This window comes from Pocillopora damicornis, chromosome 1, assembly GCF_964200805.1.
Source record: "Pocillopora damicornis chromosome 1, jaPocDami1.2, whole genome shotgun sequence".
Taxonomy (NCBI): Eukaryota; Metazoa; Cnidaria; class Anthozoa; order Scleractinia; family Pocilloporidae; genus Pocillopora; species Pocillopora damicornis.
The window spans coordinates 28634224-28653445 of NC_142670.1; the positions used below are offsets into that span (position 1 = coordinate 28634224).

Sequence of the window (19222 nt, forward strand, 5' to 3'; positions counted from 1 at the left end):
CAACGCTCACTAGACAATAAATGAAATTCCATTTGGCACTCTCAATTTTAATTTGAATTGGAGCAGAATGGTGCATTTTCTCTTTTTTTGAAGAAGGCTGTATAGTTCTCGCTTCCGGTCATGTTGGCCTTACTCCGATATTGGCTATTCCCGGAAATGAATTTCATAGCGATATTACAAACACGAACCTATACTACAGATAGCATTCGTACTATCGAATGAACTTTTAAGATTTTATTTCTTTACCCAACCTCCGTTCCCTCGTTTTAATAAAGGAAAATGGCGAGTTTTTCATTGCATTTTCATTAAACATGTGAAGTCGTTCGGCTAAAATCCACATTATTCTGCTCAAGATTGCCACAGGAGAGCATTAGATTTTTCGATCGGAAGTTTGTGGCTTTAAATTCGTTTGGAAACACTTAAATTTTATATTTCCGAGTTGAAAAGACAAGAATCCTTGCTGCACCGGGTTAAAATAATAGTCTGGCACCCCGTGACGCGCGTGAACGTAAACATTTCCCAGATATCCCCTACGTGAACATTTTCCAGAGATCTCTGCAACCGTCAACATTTTACCAGAGTCCACGCTGAGCTAGGATATTTTTTCGCCGAATTTTATCGTTTCACGGAAAGGAGTAGATTAGGGAATCCTTGAAGTCTATTTCGGAGTAGGCCTTTGTGACATGGCACTTAATATGTCACGCAAAGGCATAAATTTTCCGAGCGTTTACATGGAGTGAAGCCTCATTCCCTTATGTGAACAGCAGTACATGTGTACAAAAAGACATATCACACATGCACCGGTTTATTTCTCTGTTTTACATATATTAAAAGCGCTCTAAAAATTAGATTCGAGTACGTTTTATCTCTTCAAGTTAAAAAAACTTTTATAGTTAACTTAACAACACTAATGTATGACTAAAACTACTTAGAAGATACACTTTCCTATCACACTTTCCTTGAAATAAATACATAGATTTTTCCACATAAAAGATATCTTGCTAACGAAAGCTTTTAGTTTCTAAAACTTGCTAGTGCACTACGTTTTGGGTGTAGGTTATTCTCGCTGCCAAACTACCTACACAATTCATTTTACCATAGCGTGCGTTGCCTTTTCATACTCCTATTTTCTTCTTGAAAGCAACACAACGCCGCTTAAAGCAATTCTACAAAGCTATTTTTCTCGGAGCAAACTAAGTATCTGCGAAACTGCTTACCTACCTTTCCCCTAACACAACAACACTCAACTGACAATAAGGGTTAATGTTCGCTTGGGGAGCGGTAGGTATGCCGTTGCTCGGACACTGACATTGATCCATTTTCTCCAAAACCATTCAAAATGTTAAGCTAAACTTTCTAAGCTCACAACTGACGTCACACCCTTCAGTGAGATGCTTTCCAGACAAATCCACCACAGCGAGTCCAATCAGTCGATGCCGCACCCGTCCAATCGCAAATCCACGGTCACTTTTCACTGCGACATCGATCTTCATCGTGCCCAGTTGATCTAGGCCAATCATGTACTCAAAGGTTTCGTTAAACACGCAGTTCAAGGTCCCTTTCATCACTCTTGTGACGCGCCGGGAGCGTTTGGAGCGATCTGGTAACAAGTACAGGCGCACCAATGGATTGGTCTTGCCGGGCGAGTCACGAGACACGAGCTCTCGAACACTTTTGACGGTGACAGAGAGGCAGTTCTTCAAATGACTGTATCTAGGAAGTCAATAAGCGTGTTGATTTTGATTCTCACATCCAGCTCAGTAAAATCACTCGTTAATGTCATTAAGGAAATATCTCTTGCATTCTATACTTGTCGAGTAAAACACAAATTTCAGTCTCGTATGAGTGTTCGGTCTTTGAAAGCATATTTTAAAATTTTTCTTTGGAACCAGAACACGTTTAAATAAAACACTCGGAACTTGAGTCATACATTATGTTGCATAAGAACTTTTGCACTAACAGTATGTTTTTTTTTTAAGAATGTACGATATTAATTTCAGTGTTGCGGGAACGGATTTTTGCGGTTCAAAAGGAATGAAATTTCTGCTAGGAATTGTTTCGGCGATTTTCTGTTCAAGCAGAAGAACAAATACAAAAAAAGACGTGATACTTTCACACTTTATAGTTTGTCGAGTGGCAGGCGGGGATATTCGCCGCAGATGGATATTTCTAGTGAGTTTGAATATGAAATCTCCGATTTGCGAACGCGGTTTTTCTTTGGTAAATATTTTCAATATTTTATTTCGCGAGTCATGTGTTCCCTGGGAACAACAATGATCCTTGCAGACCGCGGACTACCCGAAGTGAAGTGCGACCCGTACTCTCGACTCTCAATTGAAAATTCTTCTAACTATTTACATCTACTTCTAGACTAGCCACTTACTTTAAGTGCAAATCCAGTTGACCCTTAGTGGTCAAGTCGTCATTGGAATCCGTACGTTGACTCTCGGTGCCATAAATGCTTCCGTCGTAGACACTTCCGGCGTCAGAATCTTTGTCGTGTTCTTCACCTGCTTCCACTTGTTCTTCAGGATTAACCCCATTGATGACAAGTTTTGGTATTGGAGTTGAGTGAGCCAAGGGAATCTCTGGTTTCGTGAGTCCCGCATCAACTTCAGCTTTAGACCTACAATGGTGAGATGAGTTCATAAGTCGATCAAAATTCAAAGTTTCTTTAAAAAATCCATAAGCGTACACTAGCTTCAGCGTCCCGCCTCAGGAGTCCCGTGGACAGGATCTTTTTCTCATTCTGAGAAAATTTAATTTCTCAGTACCACAAACTTTACAATTACAGAGCGACCAAGAGCAAAAAAGTCATGAAAAGAGAGAAACTTATAAACCAGGATTGATTGTTGATATTACAAAAAAATTTTCAAAAACAATCGTTCACGATGTATGCGACAAACAGAGCAGACCAAACCAAGATCTGTAAGCTAATTTCATCAAACAGATGAAAAGAGATTTGTTTCTTAGCCGGTCCTAAGAAATTTATTGTATTTTACAAACAACATCCCGTTTCTGATGATTCTCTAAATTCTCATTATAACCTGTTTATTTGACAGTGGATTAACCCCGTAAGGGGACTATGCAAGTACAGTTCCTGTGTGTAAAAGGGTTGACCCCTTTCTGATTCCGGGTTTAACTAATTAACCCCCAAGATCTGATTGTTTATTCGCCCCTCTAGCTGCTACACGTTTCTTTGTAAGTTAGTTATGAGAATTCGGTGTTGGATCAAACTTCTACCGAACAAGTTTGAGTCATCTCATTACCCGTTCGCTGGATAATATAATGGCTTTGTAGGGAGAAGTTACAAGTTAATCTCTTCTGGGAATTAAGAGGTTAAAAACGCTCACGTTGGTAGAGGCTTGCCTGGAGGTTTGTGGGAGGCGATCGGCCGAACGCATGCGCGTCATTGCAACGGACGAAGGACTGATTTGCCTATGCAAGGCTGTTGGTTAGTTAAACGAGCAGAGAAGTCACCCAAAGGTTCAAAATCGATGTGCTTAGGTGCTGTCCAAGAAAAGTGGGTCGAGTACACGAAATCGAGATTTGCTTTCACGGAGAATTTGGCAAAACGATCTTAATTGTCCTTTTTTTGAATCTGAAGTTCTTAGAAAGTTACATTGCACGGATGAAAATAAAATTATGTGGCAGCTTATTAACCCTTTAACTCCCAAGATCCGATTGTTAATTCTCCCCTCTAGCTGCTACACATTTCCTTGTTAATTAGTTATGAGAACTTGGTGCTAGATCAAGACAGCAGCTTCTACCTGATAAGTTTGAATATTCTCATTACCTGTTTGCTGAATAATGTATGGATATTACTGGGAGAAGCTTCATCTTAATCACAACTGGGAGTTAAAGGGTTAAAAGAGAACAAAAGCCAAGCAGAACAATTTAAACTACGAAGCGGATGAATTTGTTGGTTTTTTTCATTCATTTTTCGCGTAGGGCTTCCACCTACTGTACTCTACCTAGTATTTCACAGGTCGCCTCCAAACAAATCCAACATGAAAATGCAACGCTTTTCAGAGCGTGCTCTCTCACGCAAGTCTGTCATCTTTTGTGCGCGTCTTACAGTTCTCAACTGGAATTAAATTCAGCGACCGTGACCCTTTGTGAAGGGGTAGCTTCCAAACAAGGCGAAGATCTCGGAGAGAAGAGGGCGTCGCGCGCAAGTGGGATTTAAGTGAAACGGGATATCCCGCAAAACGTTCGAGTTGACACGTGCAAGGTATAACTGTGATCACGTGAGGAGCATGGTGATTTGTAAATTAAGTATCTGCACTACAAAAAAAATTCGCACCGAGATTAATTTGTCAGAAAAATTATTTCAAATTGAAGCTTGCCTCTGCAAAGCGCGTTAGTCCAACTTACGACAAAATAATCATGCTTGTCGAGGGTAAGGTGTTATTCTTCATGTAAAGAAATAGAAGGATTAATTAAAGCTGAGCGAATTAGTGCCCGAAAAATCACAGACACAAGGAACAGCTAAACAAAAAATGCAAACCCACATTTAATGAGCTCTTTTGCTACAGAGAGGTTACATTACAGTAGATTCAGTCGGTGGTCACGAAAACTGTTAGCGCTTGAAGCCTCTTTACAAATACATGCATTCACTTCATAAAACAATGAATTGGGTTGATATCCACAAGACAGCCAGGGGTCAAAGACCGGAAAAACTCCGAAATGCTATCAGAAAATCCGAGCTGTTCAAAAAATATATCTCCTAAACTACGAAAAAAATAACAAGAGTAGAAAAATAAAATTTGAATTCTGGCTGAAGGTCTTAAAGCCAATTCCGCTAATTTAAAAAAAATTATTCTATCGTTGGCTTGTCTCGAGAACTTGGAGAAATATCATGACAATTTTCCATAATTGATAAGCTTAAAAGTTCTCATCACAATTTGATTAATTTACATTGTAATACCATTTTAAGGAGAGTTTTTTCAGTTATTATTTCTCAGGAGTGGAAGGATTAGATGGAGTCTTCGTTATCTCATGGATGTCTTGTGAGAATGTCAACGCACGAAAGGTAACAATCGTTTTTGAAAGCAGTCTGTCACGCAGCATGCTGCGTGACAGAACTGCGTGACATGCTGTGTACAATTACCTGATCATCACAAATCTGCGATGATCTCGAGCACTTTTGCTAAACCTGCACTTAACAAGCTTTTATTTTTTTTGGAGTAGTTACAGGTGCAAATATTTCCTTGTAGTGCAAACCTACATTCAAATTTCCGAGACACTCCTTACTGTGGAAAAAAACTTTTACAGTTTAAGTGAAGTCAACCCAATAGCCATATATGAATTGAAACTTCTCCATACAACAACGTAAATTATCATTAGGACGCTGTACAGAGAAGATGCAAAACTATCAATAAGACTTAGTTGTCCTGATGAACTACAAAATTCCAAATCTACCATCGCATGTACTCAGCATTTCAGTCTGAAGAAATCATCCACCTAAACCAAGGCACTATTTCGTACATGATAGCAGATCAGAATTTCTGTCCATCACTCAAAACTGTTAAAATTAGATTGACTAACCCCTAGTTGTTGGGTTTAAAAAAGAGCTCAAATATCGACACCAAATTTGTAAACAAAAATATCACCTAAATTCAAATGCCAAAAAAAAATTATCACCTCTTAGAAGTACCAGTCCTTTTTTCAGTTGTAAATGTTATACGTAGAAATGAAAAAAAGTTCCAACATTGAATTACCTCGTTTCAGGCTCGCTTGGATTAACATCCGGTGTGTTCAGGACCCTCAAGGTGAAGCGGCAGGTTAAGGTACTCTTCTCGCCAGATTCCTTCAAGGGAAAGGTTTCTTCCACGGTCAAACCATCTTTGCTCAGCAGCTTGCGGATATCGAACGACATTTTACCCAATGTTTTGGTGCCCTTGGCCTCGATCACTTTAACCTCAGCTTCTTGGCCCCCAGGGTCGCCAACGAGGAATCGCAATGCTTGTTTCCATTCGGTTTTCTCTCCATAGCACTGGAAGGTTTGCAGAGTGGTTTTGCCGACTGTGATCTCGCAGTAAACACTCCTCAGGGCTTCCTTCTGACCACTAGTGAGAGGTAAGGCGTCGGCAGAGATGGGTTTCACGATGAGCGCTGCTACTGAGAGGCCCTCCCCTTGAGGGGGTTCTAGGTCTGACGCATTGGCACTGAGCGGGAACCAGTTTAGCTGTAAGTGGACCCTCCCTTGTTTGACACCCTCAAGCGGTAGCCAGAGGTCCTGATGGCCAGTCTCCACTGTGGAAACAATCTCGGTGTCGAGTCGACCAATCTTGCTGTCCTTTGAAGATGTATCTTCATCGTAGATCACAGCTTCAAGCTCTTGCCCCTCACTGTTATCCACAAACGCCTCAAAGGTTTCGTTCCATTCGGGATTTAGATCGTTTGAGATCATCTTGGTGCGGAAGCTTTGAGCACCGATGCGAATTATGGCGTAAGGATCAGACTTTCCCTTCTTCACGAAGCCGATATCTTTCGCTATCAGGTCCTTCGCCTCCACGACTTTCACACGAAGGACTCCTTCAGGGATTGGATACTGAAGATCGCTGGCGTCGACACCCGTAGCGAGGGGAACGGCGACACGATTAGGAAGCACCACGAAGGAGGCGATGACGTCATCTGTGATTCGGCGCAAAGAGCTCTTGAGCCCAGGAAGATCCAGAACATTCAATAAATTGGTTAGATCGAATTTTAGTTTGGGCCTGTTCAAGAAAAACACTGTAACGCCTCCAACAGGGTTGTATTCGGCAACCAACGGCTTGAAAATGACTCTGAGCACTCCACGCAGTTCAATGTTAGACAGGCCCAGTTTCACTTTCTTGACTGCAAGCTTGATTGTAGCATCGCCATTGTACACTATATCCATATCGAAAATAAACTCCGATTTCCTCTCTTCCTTGCTAGGATACGACTTCACATTCGCTACGTAAGGTGGCTTGTTCCCGAGGTCGATTGTTTCAAAGTACAGCGTGTTCAGGGCTTTGGGCATGTTCTTCTGCATCTCAGGTTCGACAGTTTCTTTAAGAATTTTGTACACCATGCCGTCTACGTAGGGCCACATTTGATCAATGATGCTATTAACCCATTCTGCTTGCTCTTTTTCTGGAAAGTAGACCCAGGAGGGAAGATTCTCTATCTTATCGATAAAGGAAGACTTCAGGGCTTTTTCCATGCGATCCCTTCGCTTGTTCTTCTCGTCCATCTGATATTCCCAGCTAACGAACACCATAAGAATCATGATAATCCATGCGAAGCTGAAGTGAAAATGGCCGACCAGAAAGAGAGAGAGCGTGACAGCAAAATAAAGAAGCAACTCTTTAATTTCGTCGCGCGAAATATTCCTCAAGTTGTGGAGAATTCGCTTGTGGACTGGTTTCGGAGCGGTAACTGTCGTCGAAGTTGTGTCCGCCATGTCGCAAATCAAACGCTAAACAATTTGATGTTTGTTCGAGTGCTACTTGGGAGGGAAAGTTCTCGTGCAATTGAAATCACGGGGCTGTTATCTTTCAGCCTCCCGGTATGAGACTTTTATGAATGATCCTTGAAGTTCGCTTGAACAAATTTGACCACAAACCCGTCAGGTAAGGCTAAAAAACGACGTAAAACTCCTCTCCAAACAAAAGGCAAGCCACAGATTATTTGGCACACGTCTAATACGCCCAGACGAAAAATAACATGCATGATAGATATTTATACCCTATTCAAAGGTCATCAAGATTCAATTCCATTGTTGCGTGAAATAAACACCTAATAAGCCAATCAGCTTTAAAAGTCTAGGCTAATTATTCAACAGTGACACGTACAGACGGGCATTTGAATACCCAAGAAACCTACAGTCAACTACGATAAGCATCGAGCGTGTCCTAATATCATTTATGCTAGCAAATGTATATTTTACATTTTTTGCACGATTAGGCGATGCAAGAAGGTTCAATGCGTTTTAAGCTTACGGGCAGACTGGACTTGAGCCAAATGCAAACGCTTTTCAAACAAAAAAAATTCATGTAAAAATATTCAGATAAATACATAATCGTTCATATTGATATGACTTGTCAATACATAGATCGCAGTTGTTCTCAGTTGTAAAAATCGCACTCTTTCAAAAAAAAAAAGCGGCGAAATTATGGTTCAGTGGGCAAAATGTCAATACGTGTAATTGACGGTAAATGATCAACGGACTGCGCTGAAAAGATGTTAGTTCGGAGCTCACGCATGTTAATCAGCTCTTACGCGTACCAGAGCGTGACAGAATAACGCGCGGAGTGGGGAAGGGGGAAGGGGAGGGTAGAGGGAGTTTCTGACATGAAGTGCCTTCATCAGGCCAGATGTAAACTATGACCGTTTCATAAAGGAAAAGGGTGAGGCTAAGTACTGTTTGAATCGTATGAAAAATTGCCGAAACAAATGAAGGTTGGTATTCGCAGGCACACGCACAGGTTACGCCCCGGCAAAGACCCATACACACGAGGGTTTTTCGCTCCTGGCACACGCTCTTGTGTTACTTTGCATGACAAGTACACACGAGAAAAATATGTCGTGGAGCTTTTTGCGGGCGGGCAGAAATTCTGCTGCCATGGCTGAATTAAAAACAGGGCTTCGAAACGACCTAAAGAAGGCCAGTAGATTAGAACAGCTTTACATTTAAGGGTCATAATAAAGAAACCGATTTAGTAAAGAAACCACTTTGTGAAATAATGTATTATAATTTTATGATGTATTATGATTTTTATTATGATTATTATGTATTATGATTTTATTTCATTGTATGTCAGGGGGGAGTAAAATTAAGTTTCACTTGATTGATAATTTTCTCTATTTTTTGTTAAGTTTTGGTAAACCGTAAATCGGATATAATTTTAAGATATGCCCCACCAAGATAGAATTTAAAGAGAAAAAAAAATAAACGATGAGGCGGGTGCTTTTAAGTCATAACGACCTAGTTATAGTTTTAAGGGTTCCATTAAGGCATATTTCTGAAGCACCTCGACGGGAAACAAGCCCAGGGCATTAAGCCGAGTCGTGTGAATCTATCGGTCCTTATGTAGGCAGGTGTGACTAATACAAGGTTTTAATTAAAGCTATTCACCGGACCGGTGGTGTACCTCCGCCTTTAAAACCTTTTACCGCCGTCTCTTAAGTCTGCAAGCAGGCCCTTCTGTTTGGGTTTCGCCTTACTGTCCCTTTTCCGAGCACAGCCGGCGGCCGCTTATGGAAAAAGTTATTGAAACCTCTGGTAATATATGAAGTCACTCGATTGAGAATCTTTAGATTTATGATGCTAGTTAGTGTGTTTTCGGAAATATAGATGGAAATCGGTTTAGTCTGGAAGCGGGAGAAAGAGCATTAACGTGACATGGGCTACAAGATACCAGACTCGTGTAATTAAAAGCAAAAAAGTGTTTTAAATAGGCAGGCGCTCGCCTAAATTCGAAAGTCCAACAACTGTGAAAAGATGAACATGTTAGTCATGTAAGGGAGGAAACGGACACGATATACTGAAATCTTTCACTGAAAAATGCTGGCGCCTCTTAAGCGTTCCGAGCGCTTTGGAGACAGCCAGGAAAACATTAATATGGAGAAAAGAAGAAACATCTGGACCATGAAATACAATGAAATAAAGAAATAGTTTATGGTCAAAAATTTAAATTAGTAGAAATATTCCAAACAATATTTTTTTTAGATGCGCAGATCCAATGCAAACAATCACATGTAGTATTTTTCGAGTAGATATCTGCCTTATCATATGTTTATTTTTATAAGGGCCCTCACTTCATCGTTAAAGTGTGAGTTCTGTGCACAATCAAACTCAGTCGTCAGTGCTGAACGACGCTGATTAAAAATTCATGATCATGAAAGGTGAAAGAGATGAAAGTAGCTCGCTGATCTGCATAAGCCCCTAATTATAAATGGTTACGGTCAGAGATCAATGGATTAAAATCAATCCATGATTGGCTGAACAAGTGGAGAAAAGCTTTCGCACACAAAAGATCGCAAGTTGGGGGTTTCTCAAAACAGACATTTGGCCACGTGCAAATAAACGCAAAGTAATCTAGACAACTGGGGGAGATGCAAATGTCCATAGAAGCCTAACAAGAATTGATCACAAGTCACTTGTGCGCCTGTAAACAGATCTCGTCGAACCATTGGTCTTTTACTATAATGTTGGCGTAGGTCGGTGAGTTATTTAAATTTGGGCGATTTTGGTTTTCCGAATGGGTTGATTTTTTTCATTCTCTTGCTTGCTCGAAAAATATCTTACACAAATGCGTTATAAAGTGTGGCTTTTTCGTTTTCCCGTCTCTGAGTAATAAAGGAAAATACATTTCCTTGCTTTTGCTTCAAAACATATACATTAGAATCAATATATTTTTATTCAACAGAAAGACGACAGATCGTCGATAGACGCGCAATGGAACATCAACAAAACAGGAATACTTCATCGAAAATGTTTCAAGCATTGGTAGGGATCGATCGGACCCAAATTATTATTCATTTTCTTGTCGCTTCCATGCTGTGGTTGTTTGGGTGTTGGAATATAAGCTTCGCATGGATAATGATATTTGTTTTGATCTATGTTTTTGGAGAATATCGTTCAGAATTTTTTAAACGGAAGCGTCAAAACTTCCGTAAGATGACGGATGAAGCAAATTTGTTCAAGATAAAAAGTTTCCCAATACCATCTGTTTATCTTTCGGAGACAGAAAGCGCGACGTGGCTGAACGAGTTGATTAAAAAACTGTGGCCCTCCATCGAAGAAATGACAAAAGACATAATTAAGGAACGTATCGAGCCTGAAATACAGAAAAACCTTACTTCGGCATTGAAGACTCTTTCCTTCGACAAAATCGAGTTGGGGCAAAAGCCTCCTTTCATCGGAAATATAAAATCATATGGAAGTGGAAATAGAGAAAAGAGAGCTTCTGAAATTGTAATGGACGTCGATGTCACATACAATGGTGATGCGCAGGTGAAAGTAACAATCAAAAGTGTCACTTTGGGAATCTCCGATTTTCAAATACACGGCTCGCTTCGGATTATCTTAAAACCTCTTATCTCCGATCAAACTATCGTCGGCGGTGTAACACTCTTTTTTCTCAAGAGGCCCAGAATCGCTTTCAATTTGACAAACTTGTTGAATGTGTTAGATTTTCCCGGATTAAAGACAACTTTGCGTGGCATTGTTGATGACGTCATCGCTAGTTTTGCAGTTTTGCCCAATAGGATTACGATACCCTTGGCTGAGAGCGTGGACCTTAGCGATCTGCAGTACCCAATCCCGGAGGGCCTCCTACGTGTGCAAATTCTGGAAGCGCGGGAACTGGTAAAGTCTGATTTTTCACTGATTGGCGGAGGTGCTCCCGACCCTTACGTCATCATGGAAGTTGGTGCGCAAAAGTTTCGCACTGAAACGAAGAACAACACTTCAAATCCGGCGTGGGAGGAAACCTTTGAGTCATTCATAGACAATTCTATTGGCCAAGAATTAGAAATCTACCTCTACGACCGTGATATTGCTTCGAAAGATTCTAAAATTGGAAGTGTCGATATTAAAATTGGTTCTGTGGTGGAGGATGGCGTCCAAGAAATCTGGCTGCCTTTAGAAAAAGCCAAACAGGGAAAGATCCATTTGAACCTGGAATGGTTTTCTCTGAGCAGTGATCCACTGCATTTTAGATATACCAAGGGAAAGGAGTCCGTAGCTGTGCTGTTTGTTAAACTGATCAAAGCGCAAAATCTCCCAACCTCATCCAGGTTAGCTGTGACAAGAAAAGTTTTCTGTAAGGTATCCGTTGGAGATACAACGCTAAACAGTTTTCTTGCGCACGGAGATGAAACGGTCTGGGGGCAGTCTTTACGATTCCTACTTACAGATCCCCACGAAGAGGCCCGTATTGAAGTCATGGATGGTAACGAAAACAGGAGCATGGGATCTATGGTATTCACTGTTCGAAAGCTGATAGAGGAACCAGAAATGGCTCTACAAGACTCTTTCCGGCTGAGTAACGAGACCGGAAGTGTTGAGTGCAAGTTCATCCTTCGCGCATTGAAGACTTCAGACACTTCCAATGCACCAATGCCTTTACACTTTGGCCGGAAGTTTAACGCTTTACACAACAATAAAATCTGTCTCCAGAGAACAGATACGCCCACAATGTTACCGGAAGTGGATGGTCAAGATGATCCACCTACCTCCACTTGCACCGAGAGCGACAGCAGCAGAGCCGCCGAGAAAACGTCTGGTAGCAGTTCCAGTTCCGGTTCGTCTCCCAGTGGGAGCATCGTAGGTGACACGTCTAACGGGCAAAGTCCCGAGGCTTCGGTTAGGGATTATATGTCCCGGGGAGAAGTATCATTGTGGCTTATATACGATCATCGTAGAAACAGATTGGTCGTCACTGTACTCAGTGCAAAGGAACTTGTGTCATCAGAACCTTTGTCCAAAACGAATCCTTACGTACAGATAAATCTGCTACCTTCTCGCTCCAAGAAATCGATTCGCAAGACGGATTTTTACGCCGGGAGTCTGAATCCCGTTTTTAACGAAACTTTTGAATACGTTATCGGTCTCGACCAGTTGAGCAGTAAGTACTTGGAAGTGATCATCAAAAATGAGAGATTTGTCCAATTGCCCAGGAAACGCAGGGATCTGATTGGGTCTACTACAATAAATCTTTGCGAGTTGAGTCTGTCCGCTGGTGTGACGATGAACTGCGAGTTAACAAAATGAAAATCTTAGCTTAGTGTGCGACTTCCAGAAAACCCTAGCGGATGGTTCCACCCAAATGGAAGCGAGACACGATGCGTCAATGGTGATTATCAGCAACAAATACTCTTCAAGAGCACTGGGAACGAGTCGAGGATGTTGTTAACACTATAACACAAAATTTGTCGAATGACTATCAGCAAAAACAGATTTAGATTCTCTTAACTTATTTAATTTATGAGGCAAATTCTTTTTTTTCTTTTTTATTATAAAAGAATGATCTCCCTAATAATTTCTTTATCGCAAAATATGATAATAGTCAGTGCTCTTTTGGAATTTAGCTGAAGCCAAATAAGTTATTGTTATCTTGTGTAGCTGTAATCCATGTCCACTTTGTAAACATTTGTTGCGCTCGATTCCACTTAAGTATTGGGTTACTATTCTTCATCTGAGAGACGAATTAACCGTCAGATTCTTACTTATCGCTTCTAGCAACGTAACGAATGTTTGCGAGGAACCAGGAAACGAATCTATTGATTTGTATTAGACGACAAATTTAATTAATTCCATCGCAAGCTCAAATAACTCAATTCAACATCATCATGATAACTGATACTATACTTTTAATAATTAGTAATGACTCACATGACTATACGTTTTATGCAATTGAGACTTGAGGAATGAAAGTCGGACGCTTCTTTGCTGTATTGTGACCCGACGGTAATTAAAGAGCCATCGCCTTCCAACAAACTGAAAAGGGGGGCACATTCTCTGTATCAGATAAGGCTTGTAATAACATACATAAAAAAATCAGGCGCGTCTGATTGGTTGAAAACGAGTGCATTTTTCGTGTAACACGTGCGCAAATTACAAATAGTGCTGACAAAATTTCGTCCGTCTGAACTTTTGTGATGTGTTTTTCAGGTAAATTATTAACGAGTAACAACAGGATTTCTTGTACAACTTGATCTAACTTAGCACTTATAAATTTTTTCAAACACGACAAATCGCACTTGAAATCATGTTGTTACCTATACTTATGTATTTCGAATACATTTATATTAGGGCGTTCTAGAGCAAGAGAGTGCCAAAATGAGAGGGGGTTCGAGATAAGGTAGTTCGCGTGATCCTTCAGAGAAGCGCAAACTGAAAAAATATTCTCCTTGAAACCTCAAGAATATTGAGAAGGAAGTCTCAATGAAAAATGGTTTGTACCATTGGTAACCCAAGTGCCTAGAGATCGTAAACAAGTGTATTGATGAACAATAATTGTTATGACAACATTAATAATTATGATAATTTATGACAGCAAGAATAGTAGTAATAACAAGAATGATAATGAAAATGATTATAATAATAATTGCCACACCAAGAGTGAAAATTATGCGTTGATTAATTTCTTGCTTCAATCCCCTCCCCCCCCCCCCCCTTCACCTCCACGAGTATTCCGACCGTGCCAGTGAGGGTGGGAAATTTGAACCTTGCCTGAGTAGGGCGGGGAATTTGAACCAAAAGTGTCAAGTATTTACAGCGGAGGTATTTTAAGGTAAAGTGTCCACTTTTGCGATAGCATGGCTCAGAAGGAAAGGTGTAACAGGTCTAGGTTTTAAAGTTTAAATATTTTAATCAGTTGCTGGTCAATAAGTGGAAAGTTTTACCTTTTACGAAAAGCAAACCAGTCCCCGAATTAAAAATACTCGTTTCACCTTGTCTGTTTGGGATTTTTTGAATTACCTATGAAGAGTCGCGTTTTTTTCCCGACAATATCCCGTTTGGAATGAGCAAAATAGACTCCTTACCAAACTTTCAGACTTCTTTGTAGAAAGCATCGCGATGCACAGGCAGCCCAAGCTCCAGCTGTGAGATGATCATCTTGCAAAATAAGAGTCATGGAGAAATTACAAGAGTTTGTGTGGAAATGTTTACGACCGCACTAAGGAACAAAAAGATGCAGTCAAACTCTCAATAAAATACCTCCCCTTACTTCCACAGTGATCGCTTGTTATCTGACGGTTTACTATGTTAAAAAGAACCCATTTTAGCGAGTTATCCATATTCGATGCACTGTGGAAGAAAGGTGATCAGCGCTTAGCTGAATCTTGGGCTACCTGTGCTCGATGTCACGCGAAACCTAGTTGGAGCCAGTCTATAAATATAAATAGCACCTGCACCATGGAAGTAAGGTATTTTTGTTGAGAATTTGACTGTACCTATTTATTCCTAGGAGTGGTCGTAAATATCCTTATTCAAACTCTTATAATTTCGCCAAGACTCCTATTTCGCAAGATGATCATCCCACAGCTAGAGCATGGGTAGCCTGTGCTTGATGTCACGCGAAACCTAGTTGGATCCAGTCCATCATAATTATAAATAACGTCTGGTTCTTATACAATCAATCTGCTTCGTCACGATGGAGTCCAAGTTGACTGCTTCTTATTTGTCATCTATTTTTCTCATACTTTCTCTCAGCTTCTGCTCATCTAAATACACTGCTGCGGTGTACGAACACGTTACGTTCTTTGTAATGGAAAACAAGACAGAGGTAACTCGTTCTGGAGCTTTGGAAATCATGAAGAAAAATCTCGCTGTTTTCGAGACGAAAGCTGTCTTGGCGAAATCTAAGGGGGCAGAGATCATAGTTTTCCCAGAAGATGGAATATATGGTTTCGATTACACCCGTGAACAGATTCTTCCCTTTTTAGAAGTCATTCCAAATCCTTCCCAACTGGAGAAGAGCTGGAATCCCTGCAAAGATCCAGCCCGCTATAGCAACATTGAAGTGTTAAGAGAACTGAGCTGTATCGCTCAAAACTCTTCCATTGCAGTGGTAGCCAATATGGGTGATGTGCAGTACTGCCAAAAGTCAGATCCTCACTGTCCGGGAGATGGCAGATACCAGTTTAATACAGATGTTGTGTTCGATACGGATGGTACAATGCTAGCAAAATATCACAAACAACACCTGTTTCACGAGAAAGCGTTCAACACTCCCCAAAAACCGGAAATCGTAGTTTTTAAGACATCATTTGGAGTCAAGTTTGGTGTGTTTACTTGCTTCGACATGGTCTTCCGTGATCCAGCGATTGAACTTGTGGAAAAGTATGGCATACGGAACATTGTCTTTCCAACTGCTTGGATGGATGGCTTTCCTATTATGGCTTCAGTTGAGTATCAACAGGCATGGTCAAGATTGACATGTGTCAATCTCTTAGCAGCCAATCAGCATTTCCCTCTCGCAGATATGGTAGGAAGTGGAATTTACTCTTGTGGAGATCCATTATCGTATGTGTATGATATGAAGACATTTGAAGGACACCTTCTTGTTGCGCAGTTACCAGATTTAAATCAAGAATGCTATCAGCAACCTTGTCAATCAGTCTCACTTCCATCAACAAAAAATGATGACTTCAAGCAAGAAGGATGGCAAGAAGGAGTGCCGTTCCATTCCAAGTTGATGAATGACATGTACACATTTGTCAAACTTGACAGTGCTGAGGCTCAGGTCTCAGTCTGTGGGAGTGAGCTTTGTTGCCATGCAAGCTACATTACACAAAGTCAAAAGCCTTTCAGTGGAGAAATGTTTGCATTAGGAACTTTCAATGGTCACCATGACCCAGAGGGTTACATACTCCAGGCTTGTGTTTTGATAAAATGCTCCAGCATGGAGGAGTCATCCTGTGGTACTGCCACTCAGACTTCATCAACTGTATTCAAATCATTTCATCTGATGGGGAACTTTTCAACAAAGGCTTATGTTTTTCCAGCTGTTCTGGCTTCCGATGTGGAACTTATACCAGCTGAGGCAATGTCGATATCAGGAAATGTTATGAGTGTAGACTCCTTTAACAAGCCTTTAGTATCAGCTGTTCTTGTTGGTCGAGTTTTTGAAACTGATCATGTTGAAAATTAGTAACCATCATTACATTTGCTTCTTTGAGTCTGCTAAGTGAAGAGGAAAAGTGAAAATGTGCAGGGTATAGCCCCAAATATTACAATGAAGTTATGCAGGATTTGTAGAGTCTGTTCACATTGTGCAATTAAAGCAGTTCCATTTGGCAGTAAATTATGTGTTCAAATGTTTTTCAAAAGCTCAGGAAATATCCTTTTGCATTTGGTAGAATTAAGAACATTTTTTATTTTGATATGAGATCAGTTGTGCAGAGCAAAATGACTCACACTTGCAGGAAATCAGAACTCATACAAACATTCTACTTAGTGCTGAATTCTGAGGTTAGAGACAATTAATATATCTGTTTTTTATTTTCTTAATGTAGCTAAAAACTAGAAATTTAAACCTGATTTTAATGGCTGCGAAGATTATGCAATAAAACCTATATAAAATGTTAATCAGACCCCCTTAAAAACCTGGCTGTCGGCAGTTATACTTAGTTATTCTCTTTATTGTCTGCCATACAATTCTAATGATGTTAATTCAGAGAATTTGGCATTGGATCAACTAATAATCTCCTGATAGATAGTTTTCTTTATTCTAATCACTTGTCTGTGTAATATTGTACAATTATAGCATATCATCATCATTTGACAGTGGTTTACATTGTTAGTGCAATGCTTCACCTTCTGACATAACATGTCCTCAATCTAGGCTATTTAATGAGTGGCTTAACCCCTGATTGTGCATGATAATTTCTACAAGATGATATCTGCTAGACCACTAATGTTGCCTTATGCACTGAAAGAGTAGCCTGGAAATGTAGTCTTCCCCCCCTGCCCCCAGAGAATGCACTCTAGCTACATACATTTAGCCATGTGTACAGAGTATGGCTAGGAGACAAGTAATACAGAAAATGCATTTAAAGAGGAATTTATGAAATGTTGAGTTAGGTAGCTAGTACATGAGGAGCCTTATTGTGTTAAAAGTCACAAGACTCTTTTAACCCTTCAGCTCCTAAGATCTCATCAGTAATTCTCCTTATCTTCTGCCATATTTTGGACAATTTGGTATTAGATCAACTACAAATCCCAAATTAATATTTTTCGTTATTCTCATTACTTGTCTGCTTGATATTGTACTGATATTGTAGGGAGAAGTTCTGTCTTGGTCACTCATGGGAGTTAAAGGGTTAAAAGGAAAAATGCTCCTTTAGGGTGGACTATCATATTAACTTAATTGCCGTAACATAACAGAAAAAGAATGTATTTTACCTGACATTTTTGCTTAGTTCAGGTTGTGCAGCAATCTCAGGCTCAATTGGGAGTCTGTTGCTGATAACCACAAGTTTTTCCTGAGTACAAGTTTTGTTTTGTTTTGAAGTTCATACAATGTAAGGGATGAAAAGTGTGGAATTTAAACAAAGTTCATTAGTTGAATGTTTAACTCTATTATCATTTAATTAAATTACTGGAGACTTTTGTTGATCAGGACAATGCAATGTGATGTTATTGGCTTTGTACCAAAGGCCCAGTTTTATTCACAACTTTACAATTATCAAACAATTTAGGGAGCTCTGTCCATTATAATTCAATCATTAAAAAAAGTGGTTTGGCAAAGTAATTGTGCCTAAGTTAACTTAGTATATATTGAAAAGGGACCAGAATTTGGTGAAAGATGTTTGAATATTTTTTTTTTCAAATTCCTCTTCCAAGGGGTTAATATTTCCAGGGTGACAAGTAAAATAGACCCAACTTTCTAAAGTGCTTACTCCTTGGTAGGGTAAAAAATTTTTCAAACAAGTATAGCTCAAGCATGATTGTTATACCTGACAACATCTTGACATAAGGACAGGTCATTTATCACTTGATGGAGGGGGGGGGGGGGGGGAGAGGGAAGGGGAAGAGCAAAGGATTTTTTCTGACCCCCCCCCTTAAGACTCTGCAGTATTCTAATGATCCCCCTCTCACTTCTACAGTCCCCCCCCCCCCCCTTAAACTCCATTAGCAACAACTGATCCCTTTTTTTCCTTAAACTGTGTTGTCCCCAAAAATTGCTTGACCCAGTTTGCTAGCTGGGTATGTGTGGAGCCTTACTGTGTTAAAAGTCATAAGACTCTTTTTAAAAGGAAAAAAGTCCTTCAGAGTGTACTGTCATAACTTAATTACCACTAAATATCAAAATAAGAATATATTCCTGACTCTTTTGCTTAGTACAAAACTCATTGGCAGACACTCTGTTAGTGACAACTGATCCCCTCTCCTTTTGCCCTGAAACCATGTTATCCCCCCAAAAATCCTCCCACCCCTTCCCTCACCCAAGGCACTAAATAATGATTGGTCTTTATAGGCTAGATAATTTTCTGTAGAGGACCCAAGTAATTATATCCAGACACCCAATGAAATAAGGCAGAAAAGGCAATCTGTCATGACCTTTTACCGCTTTGTAATGAAAATACTCAGGAGATTTCACCTCAAGTATGCTTTAGGGACCAGCAATTATTTATTGTTGGGGAGGGGGGAGTGGTGGGTGCTACTGGGAAGATGGCTTTCATATTCATTTTACCGATTTTACTCCACTTCCCCTGAAAACCATGTGATCACCCCAAA

The 19222-nt window shown here is 40.2% G+C and overlaps 2 protein-coding genes and 1 pseudogene across 4 annotated transcripts; 2 read left to right on the forward strand and 1 right to left on the reverse strand.

Annotated features, from left to right (window-relative positions):
• Positions 1–787: 787 nt before the first annotated feature.
• On the reverse strand, positions 788–7717 carry LOC113671916 (extended synaptotagmin-3). Its single transcript, XM_027188179.2, has 3 exons — positions 5724–7717; positions 2384–2626; positions 788–1713 (listed from the first exon to the last, which is right to left on the reverse strand). Exons 1-3 carry the CDS (start codon positions 7430–7432, stop codon positions 1335–1337), a joined length of 2331 nt encoding a protein of 776 aa, XP_027043980.2. The 5' UTR covers positions 7433–7717; the 3' UTR covers positions 788–1334.
• A 2218-nt stretch (positions 7718–9935) lies between these two features.
• Positions 9936–14105, forward strand: LOC113671920 (extended synaptotagmin-3). 2 transcript variants are annotated; one of them, XM_027188182.2, is made up of 2 exons: positions 9936–10191; positions 10401–14105. In XM_027188182.2, the coding sequence occupies exon 2, from the start codon at positions 10430–10432 to the stop codon at positions 12746–12748; it is 2319 nt and encodes a 772-aa protein (XP_027043983.2). In that variant the 5' UTR covers positions 9936–10191; positions 10401–10429; the 3' UTR covers positions 12749–14105. The 2 variants fall into 2 exon arrangements, with proteins under 2 accessions (XP_027043983.2, XP_027043982.2); XM_027188181.2 differs by having other exon boundaries at positions 9997–10195.
• Positions 14106–15097: 992 nt separating this feature from the next.
• On the forward strand, positions 15098–18232 carry LOC113671917 (pantetheinase pseudogene; annotated as a pseudogene). Its single transcript, XR_016188275.1, has one exon. The product of XR_016188275.1 is annotated as a pantetheinase pseudogene (transcript).
• The last annotated feature ends 990 nt before the right edge of the window (positions 18233–19222 follow it).